We start from the raw sequence: 23,537 nt of genomic DNA, 5'->3' as shown, positions 1-23,537 counted from the left end.
ACAGCAAGTCTGTGGCAGGCAGCAATCACCTTGAGGGAGTGAAAGTGGATTGACGTTCAACTCGAGAGCCTAGAGTCGTGAGCCTTTGCGTGTTTCTTTGTAGCAGCCTTCAATTTGCAGCTGACACCGAATAGAAAGTTTATTTTATGCCGGATTAGGTGTCCTCCCCCTACCCGAAGCGCGACGCGGATTTGTGTAACCTGTTGCAAGACAACACCGCTGTCATTCGCACTTTGTTACCCATTTATCACCCTCTCTCACCTCGCGCCTGCAAAATAATGACAGCGCAGGAATATTAAGCATACGCTACGTTGATTATGGAATATTGAAGAGTGTAATTCAATTTAAATTTCAACGTGTTTACTTTTATTGGGACTTTCGTCGTTAGTCAACATTAAATGCTTCCCACAATTAAGGCACTTTCCCTTACACGATTCGACGCCTTGTCAACAAATTTAAACGAAATTAAATCAAAAAGTTGTAATGAGCATAATTGGGCTTTAATCAACTTAAAGAAAAGATAATTAAACAGTCGCATAGGTGTTAAAAAAAAATTTAAACAAACTTATGGTAATACACATGGCGGCTTCTTAAACAAACTTAATCAAATCAAAGGCTTAACAAATAATGTATTTTTTTTAGAAGATAATAATAATAAGTATAAATACTGGGATCGAAACAAGGTCCGGGTGTGTCCTATGCTACAAGATTATATTAAATTGTTACAAGGCTGCGAAACATGTACATATAATATAAAGATTACATTTAAGTGTTTGGGGTTTATAGTTTTGGTTTGAGCTTAACTAATTTTATAGTACAAATAGTTGTTGTTGGGACTACAAAACATCTTAAAACGTACAATTAGCGGGAATATAACATTAACACTAATTTATGGTTCGTACTTGTACTTGTACATTAACTATCATATATGTATGGCTGCTGTCTTCCGTCTGATTAAATTTAATTCAAATACAATATTCTTTCTTGAGCTTGCTTGCTACAACTAGTGGTATTGTTAATGATGCCGCGATTGCACGCGCTTTGGTGCCTTTTGTGCTGTCGACCAGTCCAGACTGGCCAGCGATGGCAGCGCGTGCTCGTTGTTATTGTTATTTGTGATAATATTGTTGTGGTTGCTGTTGTTATTGTTGTGCTTGTTGCTCTGGCTGTTGATGTGATTGTTGTTGAGCAGCGCTGGCGTCTGTAAGCTGTAGTCATGGGCCAACACAATGGGCTGCAAGGTACTGAAGTTCACGGCTGGCACCAGGGACGGGGAGGGAGGCGCGTAACTAAGACGTCCTGCCAGGTTGGGATTGGTGGGCATGTTGAGGTTTTGATTGGCCACGGGCAAAGGTGATGTCGGCACGTTCAGATTAGGTCCAGGTCCAGTTCTGTAAAGAAAATGCGGTCAGTATAAGATTAAAGCAAAGGTGCAGAGTGTAAAAGAGCCAATGAAAAGAGTGTGGGAAAAAAAGTTCTATCTAATTCCGAACTACGTTGCATCTGTTTGCACAAAACAATTTTATGGGTGTTCAGTTTGTGATATTTTCTTGGTGCTATCATTATCGTAACGTATGCGTATTGTGGGGCAGACCTTTTGAGCAATTATTTTTTGGCGGAGTCGCCGCCTTTGCTCAGCTTAACTCGCATATTGACTGTCACTAGCGGCAGCTTAGTGCTATACGGGGTAGAACAATGAAGGCAATTAAGGCATATCGATGATATGATGCATATATACACAAGAAGAACAATAAACATTTAGCACACTCGATGATGGCAAACTCCTCCTCGCTTCCTTACCTCTGCTGTGTGATTGTGAACACAGATTTGCTGACAATACGCTTGCCAGTATGCCAAATGCGGCCAATGTACTTGATGCGTTGTATGGCAATGATGGCCAAGGCAACAGTCCTGCAGCGAAACAAAGCAGAGTTAGTAAAATTAAGACGTATATTCAGATTTTGGTTCACTCACTTGAACAGCTTCTTCTTAGTGAGGCGGGGAGGCGTCGCCAGCTTTGTTCCACCCGCCAGTTGCTGCAACGCTAGCTGCTCACTCGCCTGGTAGCCCTCCAGCGTAAGCTTGAGATAACGCTTCTGATACACCAACGCCTTGCGATGACTCTCGACGCGCAGATAGCGACCGAGCAGCTGCCGACAGCGTTCCTCCAGCTCAGTGACATGAGCGTTGCCGCCATTGTTGTTGCCAGCGCTAAGTTCCTCGCACTTCTTTTGCAGCGCAATGCGTTCGCCAACCAGATACTGCATCGTCTCCGCCATCTGGCGGTTCTCTTGTGTGTTCTCCTCCAGCAGCGTATTGATCTCCTTCATCTTCTGCATAAACTGCACAGGCACGGTGTCCTCAGTGCTATGCGCCAGACGATCGTTGGCATTCGCTAAGGCCTCGCTCAACTTGGACTCGCGTTGGGCAGAGCGCGTCACATCGAAGCGCAGCTGGTTGATCTTCTGCTCGAGACTCTCGCGTGTGGTTTCGGCTGCTATCAGCTTGGACTTCAGCTCATGAATCTCGGCCTGCAGTTTGGCCTGCTCCTGATGCTGTCGCGACCGTGTGGTTGCTCGACGCGTCTCCGTCTCCTGCAGTGTGACCATTCGCGTCTCCAAGCTCTGTATTTCATTCGCCTGCAGCGTGAGACGCTCGTTGAAATGCTCCAGTTCCAGCTCGGCGGATTCTTTGTCTCTTGCCAGCTTCTCCATTTCCTGCTTGAGGCGTTCACAGTAGGCAACGCGTTCCTGCAGCTCCTTCTCATAGCGCTGTCGCTCGCGTTCGCTATTCCTTTGAGCATCCGCAGATCTCTCGCGTTCGCGCTCATTCTGAGCCGTTAACAGCTTCAGTTCGCTGCGCAGTCTGTCGCACAGCTCGGACTCGAAGTCAGCTCGCGGCGATTTGCGTGGCGATTCCGTGGGGGATTTAAGCATAAGACTGTTGCGCCGACTCTCGGCACGTTGAATGGCTGTTAGCTGCGTCTGCAATCGCTCGCAGCGTTCACGTTCCATGTCCAACTGTTTGTGCAACTCGTCCTCGGCATCAAGCACGGCTTCCAGGCGCTTGCGCATAGCCTCAATGATGAGCACATCCTGCTCTTGAATTTCCTGCGAGTGCTGCTTTTCACCCAGCAACTCCTTGCTCAACTTATCGGTTTGATCGCGCTCCACAAGCAACTGAGCTCTGACTGCCTCCAGCTGATTCAACAGCTCACGTTCGCCCGTAAAGTTTTCGTCATCGGTGCCATGACCATTGCCATTATTGGGTGAGGTTTCAGCATCCGTTTGCACCTCCTTCTGGTGCAGTTTCTTATCCAAATTGTTCTCCTCCTCGCTTTCGATGGCTCTCAATATGTTGGAGTCGAGTTGTGCCGAGTAGTTCAGCTCCTTTTCCACCTGCTGTGCAATCTCATCCACGGAATATTGCTTAGAGCTGTGCTCGCTGTTCTTCAGTCGCTCCAGCTCCCGTTCCAATGCATTCACCTGCTGTTGTAGCTCCTCGCTACGCAATTGGGTTGCTTGCAAGCGAGCTGCCAACTCCTTGTTACGCTCCGTCTTCGCCTTGATCTCTGCATTGAGTGTCTCCACTTCGCGCTTTCGGGCTGCTGTCGTATCCAGATGCCGCTGCTCGCACTGTGCATGAGCTGCGCTGATGCAGTTGATTTCTCTGCGCAGATTATCTCGCTCCGCAGCCTCCTGGGCAACCGATTCGAGCAGCTTGCTCTCCAGCGAATCTATGCGTAATTGATACTTTTCTTCACTCTCTTCGTGATCACGCAGCAACTTTTGATGCCGTTGCAATTGTTCCTTTTCACGCGCCAGCTCCGCTTGTAGTTGTTCTAGATTGCGCTCCAGTTCACTCTTCTGCTGCTGCTTTTCTCTTTCTAAGGCATTTAGCTTTTGTCTCAGCTGCTGTAGCTCAGGCGATGCCACTGCCTTGGGCATATCTGGTGTCTGCATCATAAGACCCGGCGTCTTCAGCTTGGAATCCTCGGTTAGGTTCGAGAAATTAATTTGTCTTGGCACCAATTCAGGCGTCAGTCCACTGCTGCTTTGCGCCGTCAAACCCAAAGCATTGGGGTCCTGGAAATAGTGTGGATGCTCAAAAGTATTGACTGGACGTGCCACCACAAAACCACTTAAGTCATCGGTGCGTTTATACGTGAGATTGGCGACAGCTTCCTTGGAGGTATCCTGCAAGCAAACACCCTCAATTAATGCAAGCTCTTTAGTAGCAAAAAAAACCTCTTGAACTTACCATTGTCTGATGCAGGAAACCGCCCTCGTCCTCGGGCAACTGCAGCGGAGCATTGAGACTGTGCACTGCGGCACGACGATCGACTTCCGGCTCGGGGAACTCGGTAATCGAGCCAATGTCGCTGAGTGTGCGTGCGCTGTGCTTGGTGCTCGCATCCTGTCTACCGCCTGCGGGCGAGGATACTTGACTCATCTCCTTGACGGCCTGCAGCTCGCGTTCCCGGGCCGCCAATTGCTGCTGCAGATGATCAATCTCATCGTTTTTGTCCGCCAACATGGTGTCCATTAGATCGGGCAGCGATAGACGATTAACCATTTCGGTGCGCATCTTTTCCCTTAGTTTCTGCAGTTCGTTGTTCTTCAGCTGCACATCTGCCTCCAGACGCTCAATATGGCTGCGATCTGGCTGACTGCGTTGTGCCAAATCCGATTCGAGGCGCGCAATTTCCTCCTTGCTGCGCTGCAGCTGCTGTTGCATTGTGGCCATTTGTTTATCCCGTGCGGTCAATTGCTCATTCAGATCACGCAACTCGCACTGCAGCTCATGGACACGTGTGTTCAGATCAGAGGTGCCTACACGATGCAGTTCCTCTGCGCGCTGACGTTGCTCCTCCAGCCGCTTGTTCAAGGCGGAAATACGTTGCGTCTGCTCATCAATGCGCCCCTGCAGCGAGTCGCGCTCGTGCTGCAATTCCTGAAAGGCACATAAATTAGAAAATTAGAATTCAGTCTGATATCAATTTATAAATAGTATGACTGTTATATTAGATCGACTGTCCCACTTAACCGCAGCTTAATTTCTTAAATAACTTGAAACTCAATTCTATTAGATTCTTTTGCAAATTGTTTCCATTAATATATGTTTGTCTTTAAAATTACGCTCACAACAAAATGATATGACAAACTGGACTTTGTATCTAAACCTTTTATCATTCCTGTATTATTTATAAGTTTATAAGACAAACGAATGTGTAAGCCTTTTTAATGCTGTAAAGAAAACAAAGATGCTTTATCGCACCGATGCATCTAATACACTGCGCTCTTCAGATAAAGATACTCTTTCTTTTGGCTGATTAAAAATATTTTTGCACACACTTCTTATACCCCTTTACCTAATACGAAGCGAGTAGAAAACCAATTAAATTGGCTGAACAGTCAACGACCGACCGATTGACCGCATCTATAGCTGCATCTGCATTTGCAACTCCCTCTTGAACTCCCTCCACATTTGCATTTGCATTTCTCACTACTCCGACAACCCTTGCCGGCGACTTCAATTTAAGTAAATTGAGCCCATTGAAATGATGCGGCACAGTTGTTGATGATGGAATATATACATATATCTCGCCACAATGTATCTGTATTATCTGCTTACTGTTTACAAAGTGCATTTAATGCGGGTGCTGTCTCATCAGCGATGAGTTGATGCCGCATACAAAGAACGTTTATTCTGGCACACGCTGTCGAGTAGTATCATCATATATTGCACTTATGTGCGTTAGTCTTTCAATTAGGCGCTTGTGGCATGCTGCAAGTTGTAAACAAATCACAACATACACAACTCAAGTGCGCGCACATTATGCCTGATTGAAGCAGGTGCGCCTCTGGGGCGTCAACTGATTTATTTTCGAGGCGACAGATAAAAGATACATTTTCTGTGGCACAATCTGGGCAACAAATGGAGCTTGCTAGTGATGACGAGGACATCTATTTTTGACTGAGCCTGTGCCATTTTCCAACGCTCATTCAAGAACTTTTTGCACTGAAGGTAACAAACACACACACACACACACACACCCACGATATAGGGAAACGTTAAACGCTGCAATTGAATACAAATTTGCGGGGGATTTGATGCGATGTGCAAGTGCTCTTGTCTAGCCTTGTCAAAATATATGAAAACAACAGATACACAACGAACATACACACATCCATGCCAATTGTGTTTCAATTATGAGCCACTTGTCAATGTCGAGCAGCGACGAAAATATTAATTCAAATGTCCACTTTCAACTCACTTGAATCGGTGCCATGGTGAAGTTGAGCGCATTTTTGGAGCGCATCAACATCTCTTTTTCGGCACACCCTACACTTGATTGCGGTTTATTAAACAATTAAAAATAAATATTTATATTCAAATATATAGAACGTGCACTCTTTCATGTGCGTCGCGGGAGACAAACAACAACCAACTGAGCGCTACCGAAGAGCAAGCGCGGCTGCACAGCGCTTGAATTGAAATTCATCATTTTTAGAAGAGTGCTGATCGCGTGTAAAACTGTGCACAGGAACAGTTACTCGCAAACTGTAGCGACAGCACAGTAGCAACGAAACTGTACCTACGTGCAGATGCTGCTTGAAAACATTGTTGGCAATAATAAATATTTATCGTATAGTTCTTCTTCTATAGCTCTTCATATAGTGTCAGTTACTATAATTAGTTGAACTTTAATAGGAACTTCATCTAATTGATGGTCATATTTTAGCAAAGACCGAACAATGTTAGTCGGTTAAAACAGCAAATTGTCTCACAAGCTATTAACATTGTTGTGGCAATAAAAATGTATAAATATCCAATGTCTACAATGCTTAGCATATTGTTCTGGATATATGTTGCTGGCATCTATATTTAGCTAAATTCCATATGCCAGCTAGCTGCCATTAAAACCCTCTTAGACTCAACTCATTAGCGAGGACAACAACCAATATCAAAGCATACATTTTTAAAGCTTTTTGTCTACTCACCACACAGCCAGTCCGCATCTGAGTGACTTGCATTTCCAGGTCACGTATGCGTTTGATAGCAGCCTCCTCGACACGGGTGTGCTTGTCCAGCTTCTCGGCCACGCGCTGGACACCTTCGACGGTCAGCGAGTGGAGGCATGAGGGAGAACCTTCGGCAGTGTGAGATGCCGTTGGTTGTTTGCTGCCACCATGGACAGAAACATCCTCTGTGGCACTTAAACTACACGAGTTGGAGGCCGTGTTAGAATTGTGCAGGGACTCGAGAGTTTTTGTCTTCTGATCGAGTGTGGTTTCAATGTCACGCAATTGTTCTGCAACCTGGTTGAGCACGATGCTCTGTTCCGCAGAGGGCATTCCTTGCTGCAGTTTCTCCTCCAACTGGCGTATACGTGATTTATAGCCCTCGCCAATGTCGGTCTTGAGGCTGTGCACCTCCTGTTGTAGTGCATCCTGGGAGCGCATTTGCAGTTTCACATAATCTTCCAGTTGCTTGGATTTCTCTTCCATCACCTGCTCATTGAGTGCTTTCGTCTGCACCTGAGTCTCCAGATCCGAAATGATTTCGCGCAGCACAAAGATCTTGTCTATCGAGGCCTTTAATTCCACCTCGAATTTGTCGCGCTTTGCGTTGGACTCGCTGAGCTGTTGATTGACTTCACGTAGATGCGACTCCAGCTGGGCATACTATGGAGAAAATATCACAGCATTAATTAACGAGATATTGAAGAGTTACATGGGTATGACAATGGCGTGTGAGAGAGCGAGTGAGAGTGGGCGTGGTTTCAAGTTAGTTACAACTTACATGCTTCTCCTTTACTACCCTCAACTTTTGTGATTTGTGGTGCAATTCAATTTCAATTTCAAAGTCAATTGCGGGTGCATTTTGTTCAGGGATAGATTAGATTACAGAGTGCATGCAAGAGAGTTACAGTTAGATTATTTACTTATTATAGAGCTTACAATTTGTATATATGTTAATTAACGTGTATGTAAGTGTGTACATGAGTGAATGGAAGCATTTTGCCCCTCGAAATATGGTGGCTATAAATACGTCTGCACATGCTTACGAAATCTTTGTTCTCATATGCATATACATCAGTTCGATATATGTTTTGTGTGTATATTGCGAGTTCATCTGTTGCCCTTGAATATAGTATGTATATATACTATACTACTATACTATACTAACACTCAAGGGGGCGCCAGTTTCGAGAGAGAATACTTTTCTTGTAAGGCCTAAACAGGTGCTCTTCCAAAAGTTTACAATTCGCTTAGTTAGAATGTAGTGCGTCAAAGATTTACTCAATTCAGCCAATAAACATTAGTGTAGTGTGTTGTGTAGGGCAAGTGTAAATGTGCAAAATGCGCGCAGTTCATAAACAGGCCATTAAAAAAGTATTTTTGTTAATATTTCATATCGTGCATAAACTTAAAGAGTAGAATAACCTATTTTACATAGTACTGCGAATATGGGTTATATGCTTCACTAGTTTTTATGTTGAATTTAATTGGAATGCATAATTTGCATAGCTTGAGTCTAAAAATAAAAGTTTAATTTAGGTTTACGATGAAACTTTCATAATCATTTCCATGGGAAATGCAAGAAAAGTTGTACATGATTAAAATTAGAAGTTATTTACTCAGCCAACAATCAGTTAAATAAAAATTTGGCAACACATTTAGATGCAATTTTTATAATTCGCATATAACCAATATTTGTATACTTCAATTAAAATAAAAAAAAATAAGATACTTAGTCTAGAAACAAAGCCAGCCCAGAACAAGAAAAACCAATCCATAAACGAAAGGAAAGTAAAGGTAACGAAAGGAAAGACAACAAACCAAACGAAAACAAACGAATCCCAAATCAAAAAGTAGAAGTACGATCAATTATAGTAAGACCAATGAAAGTTTCTGACTGAACTTGGTCACTCACCTCCTCGGAGGCATTGGCAAAGGAGCTGCGCTCTTTTTCCTTTTCGCGTAGCTGCATTTTAAGCTGCTCGATCTCACGCTGAAATTCCTCGCGTTCCTGCTCGCGTTCGGCAGCCTGTTCTTCCAGGAACAACCGCGTTGCCTTTAGCTGTTTGTCAGCGGTGTCAATCTATATTTGTATGTATATTATAGGTAGGGGAAGGTAATGAACCAACTTCAAACTTTGGCTTACAACTAGACGGGGTCTTTAGCTTGGGTTTTAGGTTTTGTGTGAGTGAACATGCGTTTAGCACACAAGTGTGTTTGGGGAAGGGGTTTCGATATGATTACGTAGCTCTAGCTTATTACTCACCTGAGATTGCAGATCCTTGCGATCCTTCTTGCCGGACTCAACCACTTTGTCACCCTCACGGCAAAAGTCCTCAATCATCTGCAACAATGCAACGGTGGCATTACCAGGATCTTGTGCTGACTGCTTCGTTGGTGAAGTTAGCAAATGACGCGCTCGCTCCTGAAGCTGAGCAAAGCTGGCGGATGTCTGGTCCTGGGATTGATGAATGTTCATATCACCCAGCCCATAGCCCTCGGCATAGTCTGTGTGATTCAGCGAATTGAGCTGCGACAGCTGATCGCGTAGAGCTTGCAGTTCCTCGCCTAGCTCTGCATTGCGATCGATGGTGTGCGTGAGCTGTTGTTGCAACTTTTGGCGATCTGTTTCCGATTTGATGAGGCGATTCTTTAATTCCACCAGCTGGAAGCTTAACTCGGAGGCATTGCCCGAATTCTGCTGTAGATCAATGGGCAGCGAGCAAAGTGGCTTGCTGGGCAGCACACCTTGAGCGGTCTTGCGCTGATGAGCCACGCCAAGATGCTGATCATTCAAGGAATTGGTGCGCATTAGCTTGTGCAACAGTTGTTGTTGTGCTGCCGGCAATGGCGCTGTTGTTTTCAAACCATTTTCAGCTTCGCAGCACACTTCGTGCTCCTGTTTCTCGGGTTCATCCAATGGATCACCCGATTCATTAGCATGTTTATCGAGATCCTCAGACAGCTGCAGCAAATATGCAGCCTCTGACTTTAAACGCTCTAAGCAATCACCCAGATCAAAGTCATCGTTATTATCGTCTGGACTTTTGTTGTCGATGAATTGCACAAGACTGGGATCCTCTACAACCTCCAGCAGACTGTGTACATCAGGAACAAGTCGCAACTGTTTTGTGGCATTAAACGAACCCTGCAGCAGTGAACTGCTGAGCGTTTGCTCCAAATCCTCGCCACCCTCTTGATTGCGACTTTGCGCTAGAATGCGCTGTACTTCCTCGGAGAGTGTGGCATTCAAATCATCCTCGCAGTTGGCCACGCACTTGGCCAAACGGCAGAGCACACTGCGGAAACTCTTTGACAACTCCCGCAAGCCATCGCGCTCGTTGATGATGTTCTCCAAGTCACGACCAGAATCGAACGTGAGGTGCCGCTTGGTCTTGCGGCTAAGTTGTTTTTCGTATTCTAGCTTCATCCGTGACATCTGTAGAAGAAAGTTAAATCATGTTAGCGTTGTTTGCTAGCATAAATTGGGAATCAAAAACTCACCTCTTCAGCATGTTTGATATTCAGTTGTGTTATCTCCAATTGACTCTTTGCTGTAAACTTCTCGCGTAGCAATATCAGCTCCTTTGGCCAGTTGTGATCGTCCACTGGACTTTCCGACAGCAAATTCTGAAAGCACAAACGCAAGAAAATGAATATTAATGATAGCTGCAGACTGATGTATAAACAAAGTCCATCGTAAGCTGTAAAAAGCTGTTGCAACAGACGAATGCAGCCGGATTTTGATTCCATGAAATGGTCAGAAAAAACAAAAAAAGCTCGCACAACCCTTTAAGGCGAATCGAGCTATAAATATTGATTGTTTATCACCCACATTTAGGGAAAATATTTACATGTTTATGCCGGGAAAATTGTTCTGAAGCTCTCTGACATCTGCTTGACAAGCGAAAAGGAAATCGTCGACACGGCCCGCCCTTTATTTGTTTATAGAAACCAAAATGCGCTCATCTTCAGCGTTGCATGCAACCAGGCAAGAGTGTTGCACATAAATCTTAATAAACGTGCCACTTCGGAGAGACATCGAGAGTGAGAACTCAGCAACTCATGCAAAAGTTTGCTTGCAACAAGAAGGGGCCAATGTTTTTTACTATATTTATTTTTGAAACAGCTGTATAGCAATTGCTGCGTTATCTCTGACGCCGGGGTCGCGACTCAAACTGATTATTGCTTTTCCAACCGTCATTTCACTGACCGCTGTTTGTGCGTAAATATAATCTAAAGTTCCTCTTAACGAACGAAAGAGAAACTGAGAGACAAAGAGATTCTCACTATCTCTCTCTCTCTATTTATATTGAAAGTACGTATGATGACTATGTCGGCTGTCGGTTTTCCCTGCGATGCAAGTAAACACATCATTTTATTTTCGTCACATGCATTTTGCATATTGCATTTTTTGCGTCTAACAGATTGCATAATGTATGCGACAGAAATACACATAAATTTATATTTTTAGTTGAGTATACGTATTGTGGAGAGCAGCTGAATTCAATTTTTTTGGGATCTCTGCTTGATTAAGATTAAAACATTTCTTGTTGGATGTACGCATTCCATGTCAGAATCTTTAGTTTTTTCTATACTATAGCTTAACGCTTTATATTCAAATTAATCAAGCAAATTTAAGAAGTATTTATAAGAAATTTATTGTATATTTTAAAGATTATTTCCATTTCTTGATTTAACATTTTTGAAATTCTTTATTCGACTCATGAAATTCCCCCAGATTATTTAGGAATAGCCCAACCACCGGGAATGAGTTTTAAAATGCACATGAATGGAAGACATGTCAGGAATGTACTATAATAAATGCGATGTGATGTGAAAAACGATATCAGTATCAACCGAATGCAACCCGTAAGTGCACAAAGAACTACACAAGCCGCAGTAGTGAAGCAAAGTGACGTAGTATTAAAATAGACCAAGTTTCCAAAATAGGCGGCAAACAGCTCTACAGAATTTTGCGCCTTACACAAAAATAACATCACATGTTTCGAATGGGACGGGACGGGATGGGATGGGAGGGAATGAATGCCGCAGGAATCGTAGTGTTTATGGTTTTGGAAAAGGGCAACGACTTTTCTAGTTTTGGAACACAAATTGCCCCAAGTTTGTTTAGAGTATGCTTCAGGGACTTTGACGTATTGAAGTGTCATTCGTCTATTTACGTTTCCAATAACATTTCTCGGGGACAGCGTACATGTGTATTTGAGATATTTCTTACTTTTTTGGTAGTATATTCAAATCCGAAAATCCCCTTTAAATGCATTTACGTATGCTAAGATATTTGTTTATCATTCAGACGCGCACTGACCGTTAAATTGTTTTGAATTTGTTTTCGGTTGAAATGCGCGCAAATTCACACACAAATTAATGTTTTGTTATACATACATATAGACATGAATCTTTGTTGTCTATGACAGTTTCACTTGATATTCACAATAACCATTCAATTTATTTGCAATCGTTGATTTATGTATTTTCTCTTTCTCTTCCGCACTGTTTTCTTTGCACATTATTCATTTAAATGTCTCTTGAACGCACATGTGTTTTTATACGTAGTCATGTATATTTATTCACACATACATATACATTTGTATCTTAAATTCGGCACTAACGACGCTGCTCGTGGCACGCGCACGACTTGAAGTAACGGAAAAGACTGAGCACACTCCTCGGGTGTGCAGGCAATTTAAGCAACGAACGTCTGCGCGTTTGGATCGGGAGAGTGAAAGAGAGACAACGACCGTGCACGCACTCGCTTGTAGGCAAAGCAGTGCCAATTGCACTGCTTGCCAATGCCTTTGTAGTTGTGTTCGTATTAAGATTAATTCAAATTTATGTTCGTTAATTTCGGACAGTGAGCGGGAGTGCGATAGCGTCCCCTGCTCATTGTTATTGCACTTAAGTATGTTAGCACTTGCATGCGTTTGTGTGTGTTTGAGAGTAATAAGCCTGGGTGCGAGCTCCACTCGTTTGTCCACACTTCCAAATATTCCAAACTGAGAACGTTGCCTGCGCTTCCGGTCTGACTTAATTAACTTGAGCCTATCTTCAATTTTATGAAGCAGTTTGTTTATGAATTGGAGCACATGTTTTGTCTACTCAAAACAACGCCATACAACGCTGTATTGGCCAAGCACATGCGTTTGGCTGTGTGTGTCTGTGTATAGAATATATACACAAATCTGCCCCAGTCTGAAAACCAAAAGAAAACACGCAAATTGTCAAGCAACAAAGCAAATAAACCCAACAGCAGAATGTCTGCTAAAATTTGTTGGCAAACAGACAAAACATACGTATAGTATATTTGTATGTATGTATTAATATATATGTATATGTATTAATATATGTATATAGCTATTATTTATGTAGCATGTGCATAGTACATATTACAGCATATTTAAGTGGGACACTTTTTGAGAGCAACATTAAAGTTTGCTACAAGAAATATTTGCTTATGTGCAACCTTGGCTGAATATAAGTAAGCAGAATTGCTTTAATAAGTACTCAAGTATATTAAGTATATATTTTGAAAAATATCTTGTGCCCTTTATACAAAATAAAAAATATATCTGAGATCTTAAAATAGTCTAAATCAAATATACTATTTCTACATATTTCAAAATCGATCTCACATTATTTTCTGTGCTTCTGCTTATTTAGTCTTATAATATAATATATATTTTTTCAAATATTACAAAAAAATCTACCTGGAACACTTTTCAGTAGAAAACTTCAGCATCTTTAGTCTAAGAATCTCCTCAAAAAACACATTTTAAATAAAACCTCCATTATTATTTAAAAATAATATCACTTTCAAGGTCTTTAATCTATTCTGCTATTTATTTCTGCTTTATGTTATGCTTTCGTAAATATTTTTTATCTTGAATATTTTACATCTCATTTGTATCTTCTATGACTTTGGCTTAAAGTATCTTTTACCTTAAGCAATCCGTCATAAAAATCATATGCCTTAAATAGATTTCATTTTAAAATAGCCTCATTAATTTTAAAGAAGCCAATTAGTATCACTTCATGCCAGAAATGAGATCTCTTTTAGCACGGTACAAAGTCAACGTTCGATTGAGAGCGTTGACTTTGGCCTTTCAAATATCTTATGCAGCTGGGAGTCAAGTCAAAGTACAGTCTGATGCCGCTAACGAAATCGTTGATAGCAACGGAAATTGAAATTGCAAAATTCTATGCTGAATCTATGCTGCAGTTAACTCAATTCCCCACCAAGTGGCCAAACACATACATACATATATAGATCCTAAGCAAACGCCGCTTTCGTTTCATTTTCACTTTCTTTTCTTTTCTTTTTTTTGGCAATCTGACAAAATGTCGCACGTTTCAGACTCACGGTGCGTGCCACAAAACGTAGCGTTTTCATTGAACAAGTACGCCAAAAGCAAAAAACCAAAAATAATTAACAGGGGAAGCTTGGGTGAATCACACAACATAGAATTAGGAGAGCATGCACGCAGAGAAGCAGTCACAAAATGGCAAAATGTTTAGTCGAGAGGCGGCGGCAATCCCAAGCACTTGCCACTTGCCACATGCCACACGACACCTCACCTGTATCTGCTGCTCCAGCTCGGTGGCAATGTCCTGGCGTGCCAGCGCCAATTGCTCTTGCAGCCGACGCTCATACTCCTCGATGATGCGCTGTATCACTTGCGATTCGTTATTCAAATTCAGTTCGTCCTCGTCGATTATGATTAGCGATGCATTCGGATTCTGGGCAGGCGTTGGCGGCGCCTCCTCTTTGTTGGCTGGGCAGGTAAGCGGTGATTTGGGTGTTGTTGACTGTTTGTTTGTGCGAGTTAGTTGCAATATTTCGATTGCCAGGTAGTAGTTACGATGCGGGTTAACAAGTTTATTGTGGGTGGGTTATAAAAGTATAAAAGACAAAAGAGAACATGCACAGAGTTAGCTGTTAGTCAACACAAGCGCGCATAGGTAATAAATGCAAATGCAACAGGCGAAGTAAACACGTTTGCTCCTGATCAATTGCTTGCTTACCAGGTAATCATCATCCGCCTGACGACGCTCGTAGAAACGCAGGCGATCGGTCAGCTTGCGAACCTGATCCTCGTTGGCGCGTTTCAGCTCGTGAATGTGCGTCTGATAGAACACCTTTAAATCGGCAACCTCACGCGACTGTAAGATAGAAATACGGTTAATATTTTGATGTATAATTCAATGCAATATAAGATTGTGAATTGAATTGAATAATCCTGTTCTAATTCGATAAGTAAAATGTTGCTTATGTGCTTATAGAGTTTATTGTTTAGTTGCTAGCTTTAGTTGTCATAATTATCCTTAATTTTGTTATATTATTGTTTATAGTAATTAATAATTATTATTTGATTTTGATTTGATTCTTTTATATCGATATAAAAGTTAATTTGTTCATTGACGGTTTGCAAAAGTAAATTTGATTTTTTAGATTGATTGGCAATTATTTTTAATATCAAATAAAAGGCATTTAAATTTGTTCTAATATCTGATGATTTAGATTCTTTTTGACTGCGTATAATTAATAAAATTTATTCAAATATTTAAGTGCGTGTAGCTAAAAAATATACTTTTAAGCTACGTTTACTTACATGATCTTTGCTATCCTTTGCAGTCTCCAGGGACTCAACACCGCTAGGAGTTAGCTGTCGATGACTGGGACTCAAAAGCAGCTCAGCGCGTTTGCGCTTGCGTGGCGAAGGCTCCTTGGACGCCACTTCCTCGGGCAGCTGCTCCACCTCCGAGCACTCGGATGAACTGTCGCCACCCAAATGCTGCGACTTGTGCGAGAACACATCATCAGAGAACTGTTTTTCGAGATCCGCACAGCGATGTTCGAAGTACTTGCGCAGTTCCTCCATTTCCTTTGTGTGCGCTGCCTGTTGGGTCTGTTCGCTAAGAAGTTTCTCGCTCTCCCAGCGATCCTGACTAAGCTTGTGCTCCTTCTCTGATTGCTCGCGACACTGCAACAACTGCTGCGACAGGAAGTCATCGAACTTGCGCTGCACCATCAGGAATGGACGCATCTCGCCGGGTAGCAGACACTTTTGGAACTGTTCGATCTGCTTGCTGAAGGCAGCTGGCCACTCGGGTGCCAAGGGCTGCACGCCCAGATCCTCGACTGACGTTGACTGTCGTGGAACCGAAAGCTGCCGCTCCCTGGAGCTGCGTGATGCACGCTCTTCGTGGTCATTGAGATAATTGCGATCGAAATCATCATCGCTTTCGCTTATCAGATCCATGGATATCTCAGAGATGCGTTGCACATGGTCCGGATCATGCCAGGCGCCACTCGTGCGCTTCACCGTGTCGATGGCCTCGTGAAGTTGCTTGCGCAGCGTCTGCACCTCACCGCCCAGACGCTCTGCATCCGTCTGCAGCTGGCCACGCACATTCAGCGAGTGCTGCAGGGACTCGGTGAGCTTGGCAATGATTTCATCGCGTCGCGACAGCTCCACATAGATATCAAGAGTCTGTAAACACGTTTGAGATTAAGTTGTGAAAATAAATGAATCTATGGTTAAACTTACGGGTGCTCCAAACTCATCCTGAAATGTGCGATACTCCGTCGAATTGGTGACCAACGAGCTGCTGTCACGTGCTGACACAGAACCTCCCGTATTGGATTCGCGACGTGCAGCCTCCAGCTGTAAATTCAGCGAGTTTAGGCAGCTGTCTTTCGTTTCCAGCTGCGTGTATAGATCATGCACCTTCGCCTCCAGTTGCTTCAGCATATTGAGACTGACCACACTGGAGCTGCTGCCAGGTTTGCCTGCCAGCAGCGTCTTGGACTCCTCCATCGATAACGACTGCGGCTCCTCGACGGTGCTGAGCGACAGCTGACGTTCGCTCTCCTCCGTAATATCCTCAAGCACATCCTTGCTAAACTCGGGCAACGCGACTCGCTCCATTTGCTTCAGTTCGCCGCTGGTGGGATTCTCATTGGAGTTGGCTGATTCGGTGGGCGATGTTTTGCCCGCACTTTCGGCCAGCGTCTGCTGATGCATGGCCATCAGGCGCAGCTTCATCAGCTGCAGCGAACACTCCTCGGCAGCATCTTCATCGTCCTCGTCCATCTCTAGGATAGTCAGCTCTAAAGGCTGCTCTGGCTGCAGCTGCAACGTTTCCAGCATTGTTGCATGCTTGCGTTCGATGATTTGCGGCCGCTTCAACTGTGGCAACTGCAACGTTTTCACCTGTTCCTCCTCGACAACATCCAGATCGGTCACCATGCCTATATTAGGCGATGTGGAGCGCATGGAGCTGCTGACAGCGGGATCCTCGGGATCGTAAGTGATCTCTACAGATTCGTTTGTGGCCATGATTTCTTCTAGCGAATGATCTTGTTCGCTGTGCGCATCCAGCTCACTTTGGTCTGGCTCCAGTTGCGCCTCACTTGGTTGCTGCTCTGGCTCCAGGCCACTTTGCTCCTGCTGCTCCAGCTCACTTTGCTCCAGCTTTGACTGCTCTTCCGGTTCCTGCGAGTTGGCTGTCTGTACCACACTCTCGCTGGCAAGCTGCTCTTCCGTCTCTGTGGCCGTTGCATGCTGCGGTTCATCGCCAAAGTCGGACACATCATCGGTGGTACTTTGATTGCTAAGACTTGCGTCTGCCTCGCCAGCTGGCAACTCCAGGTTATCCTCGTGTCGCGAGTGCACCACTTTGCGCTGCTCCAAAGGCAAACTTATGTCAAAGTCATCGTCATCTTCATCCTCATCCTCCTCATCTTCCTGTTCCTCTTCATCGCCCAACTGCTCTTCATGCTCCTCAGAATGCACTGTGTGTTCTTTTGGCTCCACATCTAACTCGTCACTTTCGTCGTCATCCACAAGGAAGTGCTGTGCCAACTGTCCACCCGAGAGCTGTGCATCATCAATGCGAAACTGTTCCGCCTCCTCACTGCTCTCATCCACTTTGGCACTTTGTTGCGATGGCTTCGCTGCTCCCGACAGCGATTCAATGTTGGACTGCAGCAACTCCTCCTCCACTTCACTCAAATCAATCGCCTCCTCAATGTCTTCCTCTATGCTGCTGCTCGTCGTGGTTGTTGTTGTTGTCGTATTGGCAGCCAAGACATCGCCACTACTTGTTGCCTCACTTCTCGTCGTCGTGGTTGTTGTGGTTGCTGTTGTTCTCGTCTGTTGTGGCTCCGCCATGTCAATGGTCATGGAACTAGTCGGTGGCTCAATGCTAAACGACGAGATTGTTTGCTCGTCCTCAGTGAGACTAAGTTGATTCTGTTGCCGCAGCAACTCTGCGGTGTCAGTTGATGTAACCGCGTATGGTGTGCTGCTCGAAATTGTCCCACTTCCACTTGTTGTTATTGCTGTAAAGCTGCTTCGTGAGATTATGTACGTATGCGTCGAGGCGTTATCATCATCATCATTGCTGGTGTCAACATTATCATCGCATGTTGCTGATGTCTCAGCGGCAACATGTTGCGATTGCTCGTCGCTTGTGCTCGCTGTTGTTGCTGCTGCTGGCGGCGCTTTTTGGAATACGAAATCTAATGTTGGTATGAACTCGACCTCAACATGTTGCGCGCTGCAGCGACGGGCAGCTAAACCAGCTGTGATTGCTGTTGTGGCTGCTTCGGGATCTTCCTCCTCCGCCTGTTCTGGCGCCTCGATTGCTTTGTAGAAGGCGCTGCCACTGCGAGTGCGTAGCAATGATGTAATCTGCAATGAATTTGTTTATTAGAAAACTAGCAACAATAACTGCAGTAGCGGAAAGTGCAAATGCTTTAAGAATTTAGTTTGATAAAAATAAAATTTAATAAGGAAATTTGCATTTACATTTAAATTACAAGCTTTTATTTTTGAGTCTGTAGATTTATTTTTTATAACGAAGAAGTAAATAAAATGAAATTCTTCTCTTTAAACGTTATCTCATCTACGCATTTCATTTAGCAACTTGTCTTGATTCAACTCATATTATCTTTTTATGCTAGGTAACATCTTTTAGACGCATTCTTAGACCCACTATCTATAGGGTAGGTAACTTTGTGTCTGCGGGAAATGTATGGAACAGGCAGAAAGAGTCATCCCCGACCTCATAAAGTATATTTAATCAACCAACATCCGAGACGATATAGAAGTATAAGTTATTCAAGAAATACTTATGTATGGCAAAAAAACAGCTACTCCAATAGAGTCCCAGTTGCTTGAACTGTCAATCTGGTATGCTTAGTACTCTACAGTGTATTTTGGATGTAGTACTATATCAATATACCAAATATAGCATTTAGTATATTTTTAGTAATTTTTAATATATCCATTTGGTATATTTTAAGAATATATATAAGAATATATACTACACTGTTTCGCTCTTATTCAAAATCGAGCACACTCGACTGTAGATTTCTTAATTATTTGTTTAATAAAAATGAAGAAATGAAACTAAGCAACAAATCATAAAATTTAACTTCAATTAAACTTTAATCCCAAATGTGAGAATATTCGAATTTTGGGGTATTTTATTTGAGAAATATAGAAATACGCTTCATATAAAGCTACGAAAACATTGACAATACTCAGAAAATTTGATAAGGTTTTTAACCATTCTAAAAGGAATCTGAAAATTGATAAAGAAAAATTATATTCATTTTGTTTTAATATTAAATAGGTTGTTGTATTTCCTAAATACTAACAGCTTAAAACTATGTTCCAACTGCAAGTGCAACAATACAAAGAGCACGATTCTACTGTAAAATATAGTAGTGTTATAAGGTGCGTTGAATGAATTGAATTCACACATCAACTTATGTAAAGTGTGCATCTGCCTGTGCGGCTGACCGAGTTGGCTGGCACGCTTCTGTGGGCACGACAGAAGAAGACACGACGCCATAAATTCATTTCGATTTTCATTTCATTTCGTAATGATGTCACCTCATTGTCAACGCCAAACAATGCGACAAAGACAACGAAGACGGAGACGAAAACGAAGACAACGTTGTTGGCGCACGCATTTTCAGGATTATGGGGTTATGCGGCACATTAAACTTGCCCCCAACACACAGAGAGATGTGGGTAAACAGGCTGCATAAACAGCACAGCACACAGATCATCATCATCATCAGCATTGATTAGGCAATCGTGTTGTGGGCTTCAACCAATTGACCCATGTAGCTCAAGTGATTATTAGAGCATCGTGTGCCCACGTCGTTTTCTGAATCACCGTGAGGCGCAATTTGATGGATTGCAGCTGGTCGAACTCGAGCATCAAGTTGCCTGCGCACCCTTTTATAATTAGAAACGTTTGCGAGATTTTGTAATAACCTGGCGGGCGTATCGTTGATCGCATAGCGCATAGCGATCACTGCCTGCAACTTATTAGAGTTTATTTTTATACAAAATGCCTGGCAACGCCACTAATTAAAACGGTGTCGTCCACTCGACAGATCTCTCTCTATTTCCCTGCCTCCAGCATGCCACTCGAGACTTCTGGCTGGCTGGAAATTCAATTAGTTTACGAAATGAACTCAACGTATGCATTATATTGACATTAATTGAGCGCATTGTTGCTGCGATCTGTCTATAGTATGTTTATTGAGAGAGATGCATAGTTGAGCATTGCGCATACGACATGTAGGTCAGAGACGGGCTCTGGCACTTTGCGAACTCTACTCGAGTTAAATTTGAACGTCCTTGAACTTGTCAGGCAAAAGCGAACTCGCAACGGCACGAGTCCTTTTTAGCCGTATCGGGATAACAATATTTGACATCGTCATGGCAACTCAAGTAGTTCCCGATAAAAGTTTTCTGTTTTCGCTGCGTGTCTTTCACCGCCGCTCCTCCGACATACATAATTCCTGCACCTACGAGTGTTGCGCTTCAACCAATTTCTGTTGCTGTTGTTGTTGTTGTTGCTGGTTGGTTTCTTGGGTGTGACACACATTTGAGGGCATTGATGTCGACTGAATTTTAGCAGCAAAAATCGTAATAATAAGAACGCATATGCGAGGAAGTCTCCGCTTTGGGGCACACCCACCTAGACCACATCATCGATGGCATTTGATTTAGCCAAATGAAATATTGCGTAAATTGACACGACACCATAATCGAATGGAATTCATTCGTATCGAAGGCTGGCGTTAGCTCATAAAAGGGTTTTATGTCACCACTCGAGCAGATCATTAATTGTCTGCCTCTAACTTCCTCTACAATTTTGGGTGACAACTTCCTCTAAACAATTTCAAATCGTACTCACTTGTGTCTTGCCCATGGTTAAGGTCGCACAGTTGTTGCACTTTTGCCCTCACTTTCTATTGATGTAATTATGCATTACACTTTTTTTTCATTGCATTTATACAACTTTTTTAAATCACACACAACACTCGCTCGACTTGACTCGACGTTTTTTATTTATCTCTCAATTTTACAGTTTGCGACCGACGTCGACCGCCTGCAGTGCAAGTTATGTTATAAATAAAATGCCGCGCTCACAACACACGGCCAGCCGGTGCAGGCATTGACTACGCGGACTCCCAAATTCAAAAAAAAAAATCAAACATCAGCAGCAATAGTAGCAGCAGTCTGTCAATCCCGCAGAAATCAAAAGAAAACGGCCAAAGAGAGCGATAGTCAGCGGGCAAATGAGCTGAGCGAGAACCAAACACACAATATTTTTGCAATGGTTCCAAGCGGTTCCGTGCACCGAATGCGCTCCCAATTTCTTTTCTTATTTATAAACAAAATCACTGTGTGTTTGTGTGCCGTTGTGTGTCTCTGCCTGTATGTGTGTGTGTGTGTGTGTTATTTTGGTGTGGAACGCAAGTCGTAAATCGTTCTACGTTTTGTGGGCAACATGTTGGTTGGCATCCAAATCAACAACATGCTGCTGCCTGCTTACGCCCTGCAGATAAGGCGCGCACTATTTGAATTTTGTTTATTTTTTCGTGGAGGGTCCACAGCACCTTGGCTGACTGCCCGAACAGTTGGAGCGGGCTAAAGGTCAAAGGCGCCTTTAATTTCCATTTGGCTTCTATTACCAACACGTGCGATAAAGACGAGCATAAACGAACACAGCGAGAAATATGATGATCTACACTGTTGATAGCAAGTCGAATTTGTTGCCGACAAATTCAGCGAATTTGTGTACTATCTATTATGATTGTACTCAGATTACTTATTTTATTTTATTATTCGACTTTTTGTATATTCCTATTGAAATATAATTATAATAACTCCAATTTTTAAACCCATTGAATTCTGTTAGAAAAATATCTGCCTTAAAGCTATAATTGCTTAAGTGTATTTTGTTTGATATACTAATAATTATAATAATTACATTCCCTCATAGATTTCATTGCTGATTAAAAAATTTGGAAAAATTTCTGTAGTGAATATCATTAAATAAGAATTTCCAAAATATTCATCATAAAATAAACAGAAAAACAGTCAAAGGTCTCAATAGCCAGTAATCTCTTTACTGTATAATTAAATGTAGTATTAAATACTAGATTTAATATAATACCACTTTAATTACTACTAAAGTAAATTACTTTAAAATATTCAGATTTTTTAAAATACCTTTCTTCGCGAAGCTCTTCATTTTCAATCTCGTTTTTTTAAGTTTATTCAGTGTTAAAGTAATTTTTTTAAAGTATGAAGAATGTTGGTGATTTGAAAACCAAAGATTTTATTTTTTGCCAATTATATTTTTGTTTTTTTTTTTTTTGAATGTACAAACAAAATACTAATTAATGAGTACTAATTTAGGCCTTCGAATCGCCCTAATTTATTTGTTTTGATTTGAATTAAAACAACAAAAAAGGTTTTTCTTTTTTAAGAACAATATTTTAGTACTTTCAGCTTGCGCTTTTCTCTCTGTGTATGTGGATGGCAGATACTATAGCTTTAGCTCATACATACCCAGTCGTATATTGTGTAGAGATTCATTTTGTCTGATGCTGCTCTTCATGCACTCAACTTGGCCAATTCGGTCATTATCAGTGGCCCAATTCTGAGACATTTGCCACTGTCAATTTCACTCATACATATTGTTGATAGTTGTCTGCCACAAAATACTTTATATTTTTGTCTATTTCGGGTTTATTTGTTTTCAATTTAAACACATATAGACAACGAGGTTATGTTGGGAGTAAAAAGATTTACGTAAATTTTGAACAGACAATGCACTTGACTAAACTAAAAAAAACACAAGACAATTGGAAGCTAACTACGCGATTCACTAGACTATCATATTTGTGGATTTTGCGGTTCCTTTCGAAAAATACAAGTTATGAACCCAATTAAAGTGCAACCGATCTGTAGCAGAGTTGCACGTAACCGCGCGCTCCTCATGCAACTGAATCACTTTGACTAGCTGCGGCAAAGAGAACCAGAAAGCGATTTGTCTTTTATTTTTGGTTGTTGGAAACTATCGAAAAGAGCAACGGCAGAGGAGAGACCCCCAAAAAAGAAATGCTCACTCAAGCACAACACGATCTGTTTTCAAAATATATACACACAC

The 23,537-nt window shown here is 42.5% G+C and overlaps 1 protein-coding gene across 8 annotated transcripts; it reads right to left on the bottom strand.

The window, feature by feature from the left end:
* Positions 1–416: 416 nt before the first annotated feature.
* On the bottom strand, positions 417–23,186 carry LOC117570467 (pericentrin). Of its 8 annotated transcripts, none has more exons than XM_034252135.2 (13): positions 22,937–23,186; positions 16,595–18,742; positions 15,656–16,537; positions 15,069–15,206; positions 14,622–14,852; positions 10,530–10,655; positions 9,292–10,464; positions 7,807–7,830; positions 7,005–7,688; positions 4,261–4,953; positions 1,975–4,196; positions 1,801–1,911; positions 417–1,391 (listed from the first exon to the last, which is right to left on the bottom strand). In XM_034252135.2, the coding sequence occupies exons 1-13, from the start codon at positions 22,961–22,963 to the stop codon at positions 1,016–1,018; spliced, it is 8,835 nt and encodes a 2,944-aa protein (XP_034108026.1). In that variant the 5' UTR covers positions 22,964–23,186; the 3' UTR covers positions 417–1,015. The 8 variants fall into 8 exon arrangements, with proteins under 8 accessions (XP_034108026.1, XP_034108025.1, XP_034108027.1 ...); XM_034252134.2 differs by lacking the exon at positions 7,807–7,830 and adding an exon at positions 8,941–9,108 and having other exon boundaries at positions 22,937–23,185; XM_052005826.1 differs by lacking the exons at positions 7,807–7,830; positions 22,937–23,186 and adding exons at positions 8,941–9,108; positions 21,273–21,349 and having other exon boundaries at positions 419–1,391.
* Positions 23,187–23,537: the final 351 nt, after the last annotated feature.

The sequence above is a fragment of the Drosophila albomicans genome, chromosome 3 (genome assembly GCF_009650485.2).
Source record: "Drosophila albomicans strain 15112-1751.03 chromosome 3, ASM965048v2, whole genome shotgun sequence".
Lineage (NCBI taxonomy): Eukaryota > Metazoa > Arthropoda > Insecta > Diptera > Drosophilidae > Drosophila > Drosophila albomicans.
The sequence above is the reverse complement of the archived record's forward strand: the minus strand, read 5'-3'. Positions and strand labels throughout refer to the sequence as shown.

Bases quoted from the DNA above. Each gene is read 5' to 3' on its own strand.
- LOC117570467 (XM_034252134.2), bottom strand. From the start codon at position 22,963: ATGAATCTCTACACAATATACGACTGG. The intron at 16,538-16,594 runs GTAAGTTTAACC...ACGTGTTTACAG, and splicing joins AGGATGAGTTTGGAGCACCC to ACTCTTGATATCTATGTGGA. The intron at 1,912-1,974 runs GTGAGTGAACCA...GTTTCGCTGCAG, and splicing joins ACTAAGAAGAAGCTGTTCAA to GACTGTTGCCTTGGCCATCA.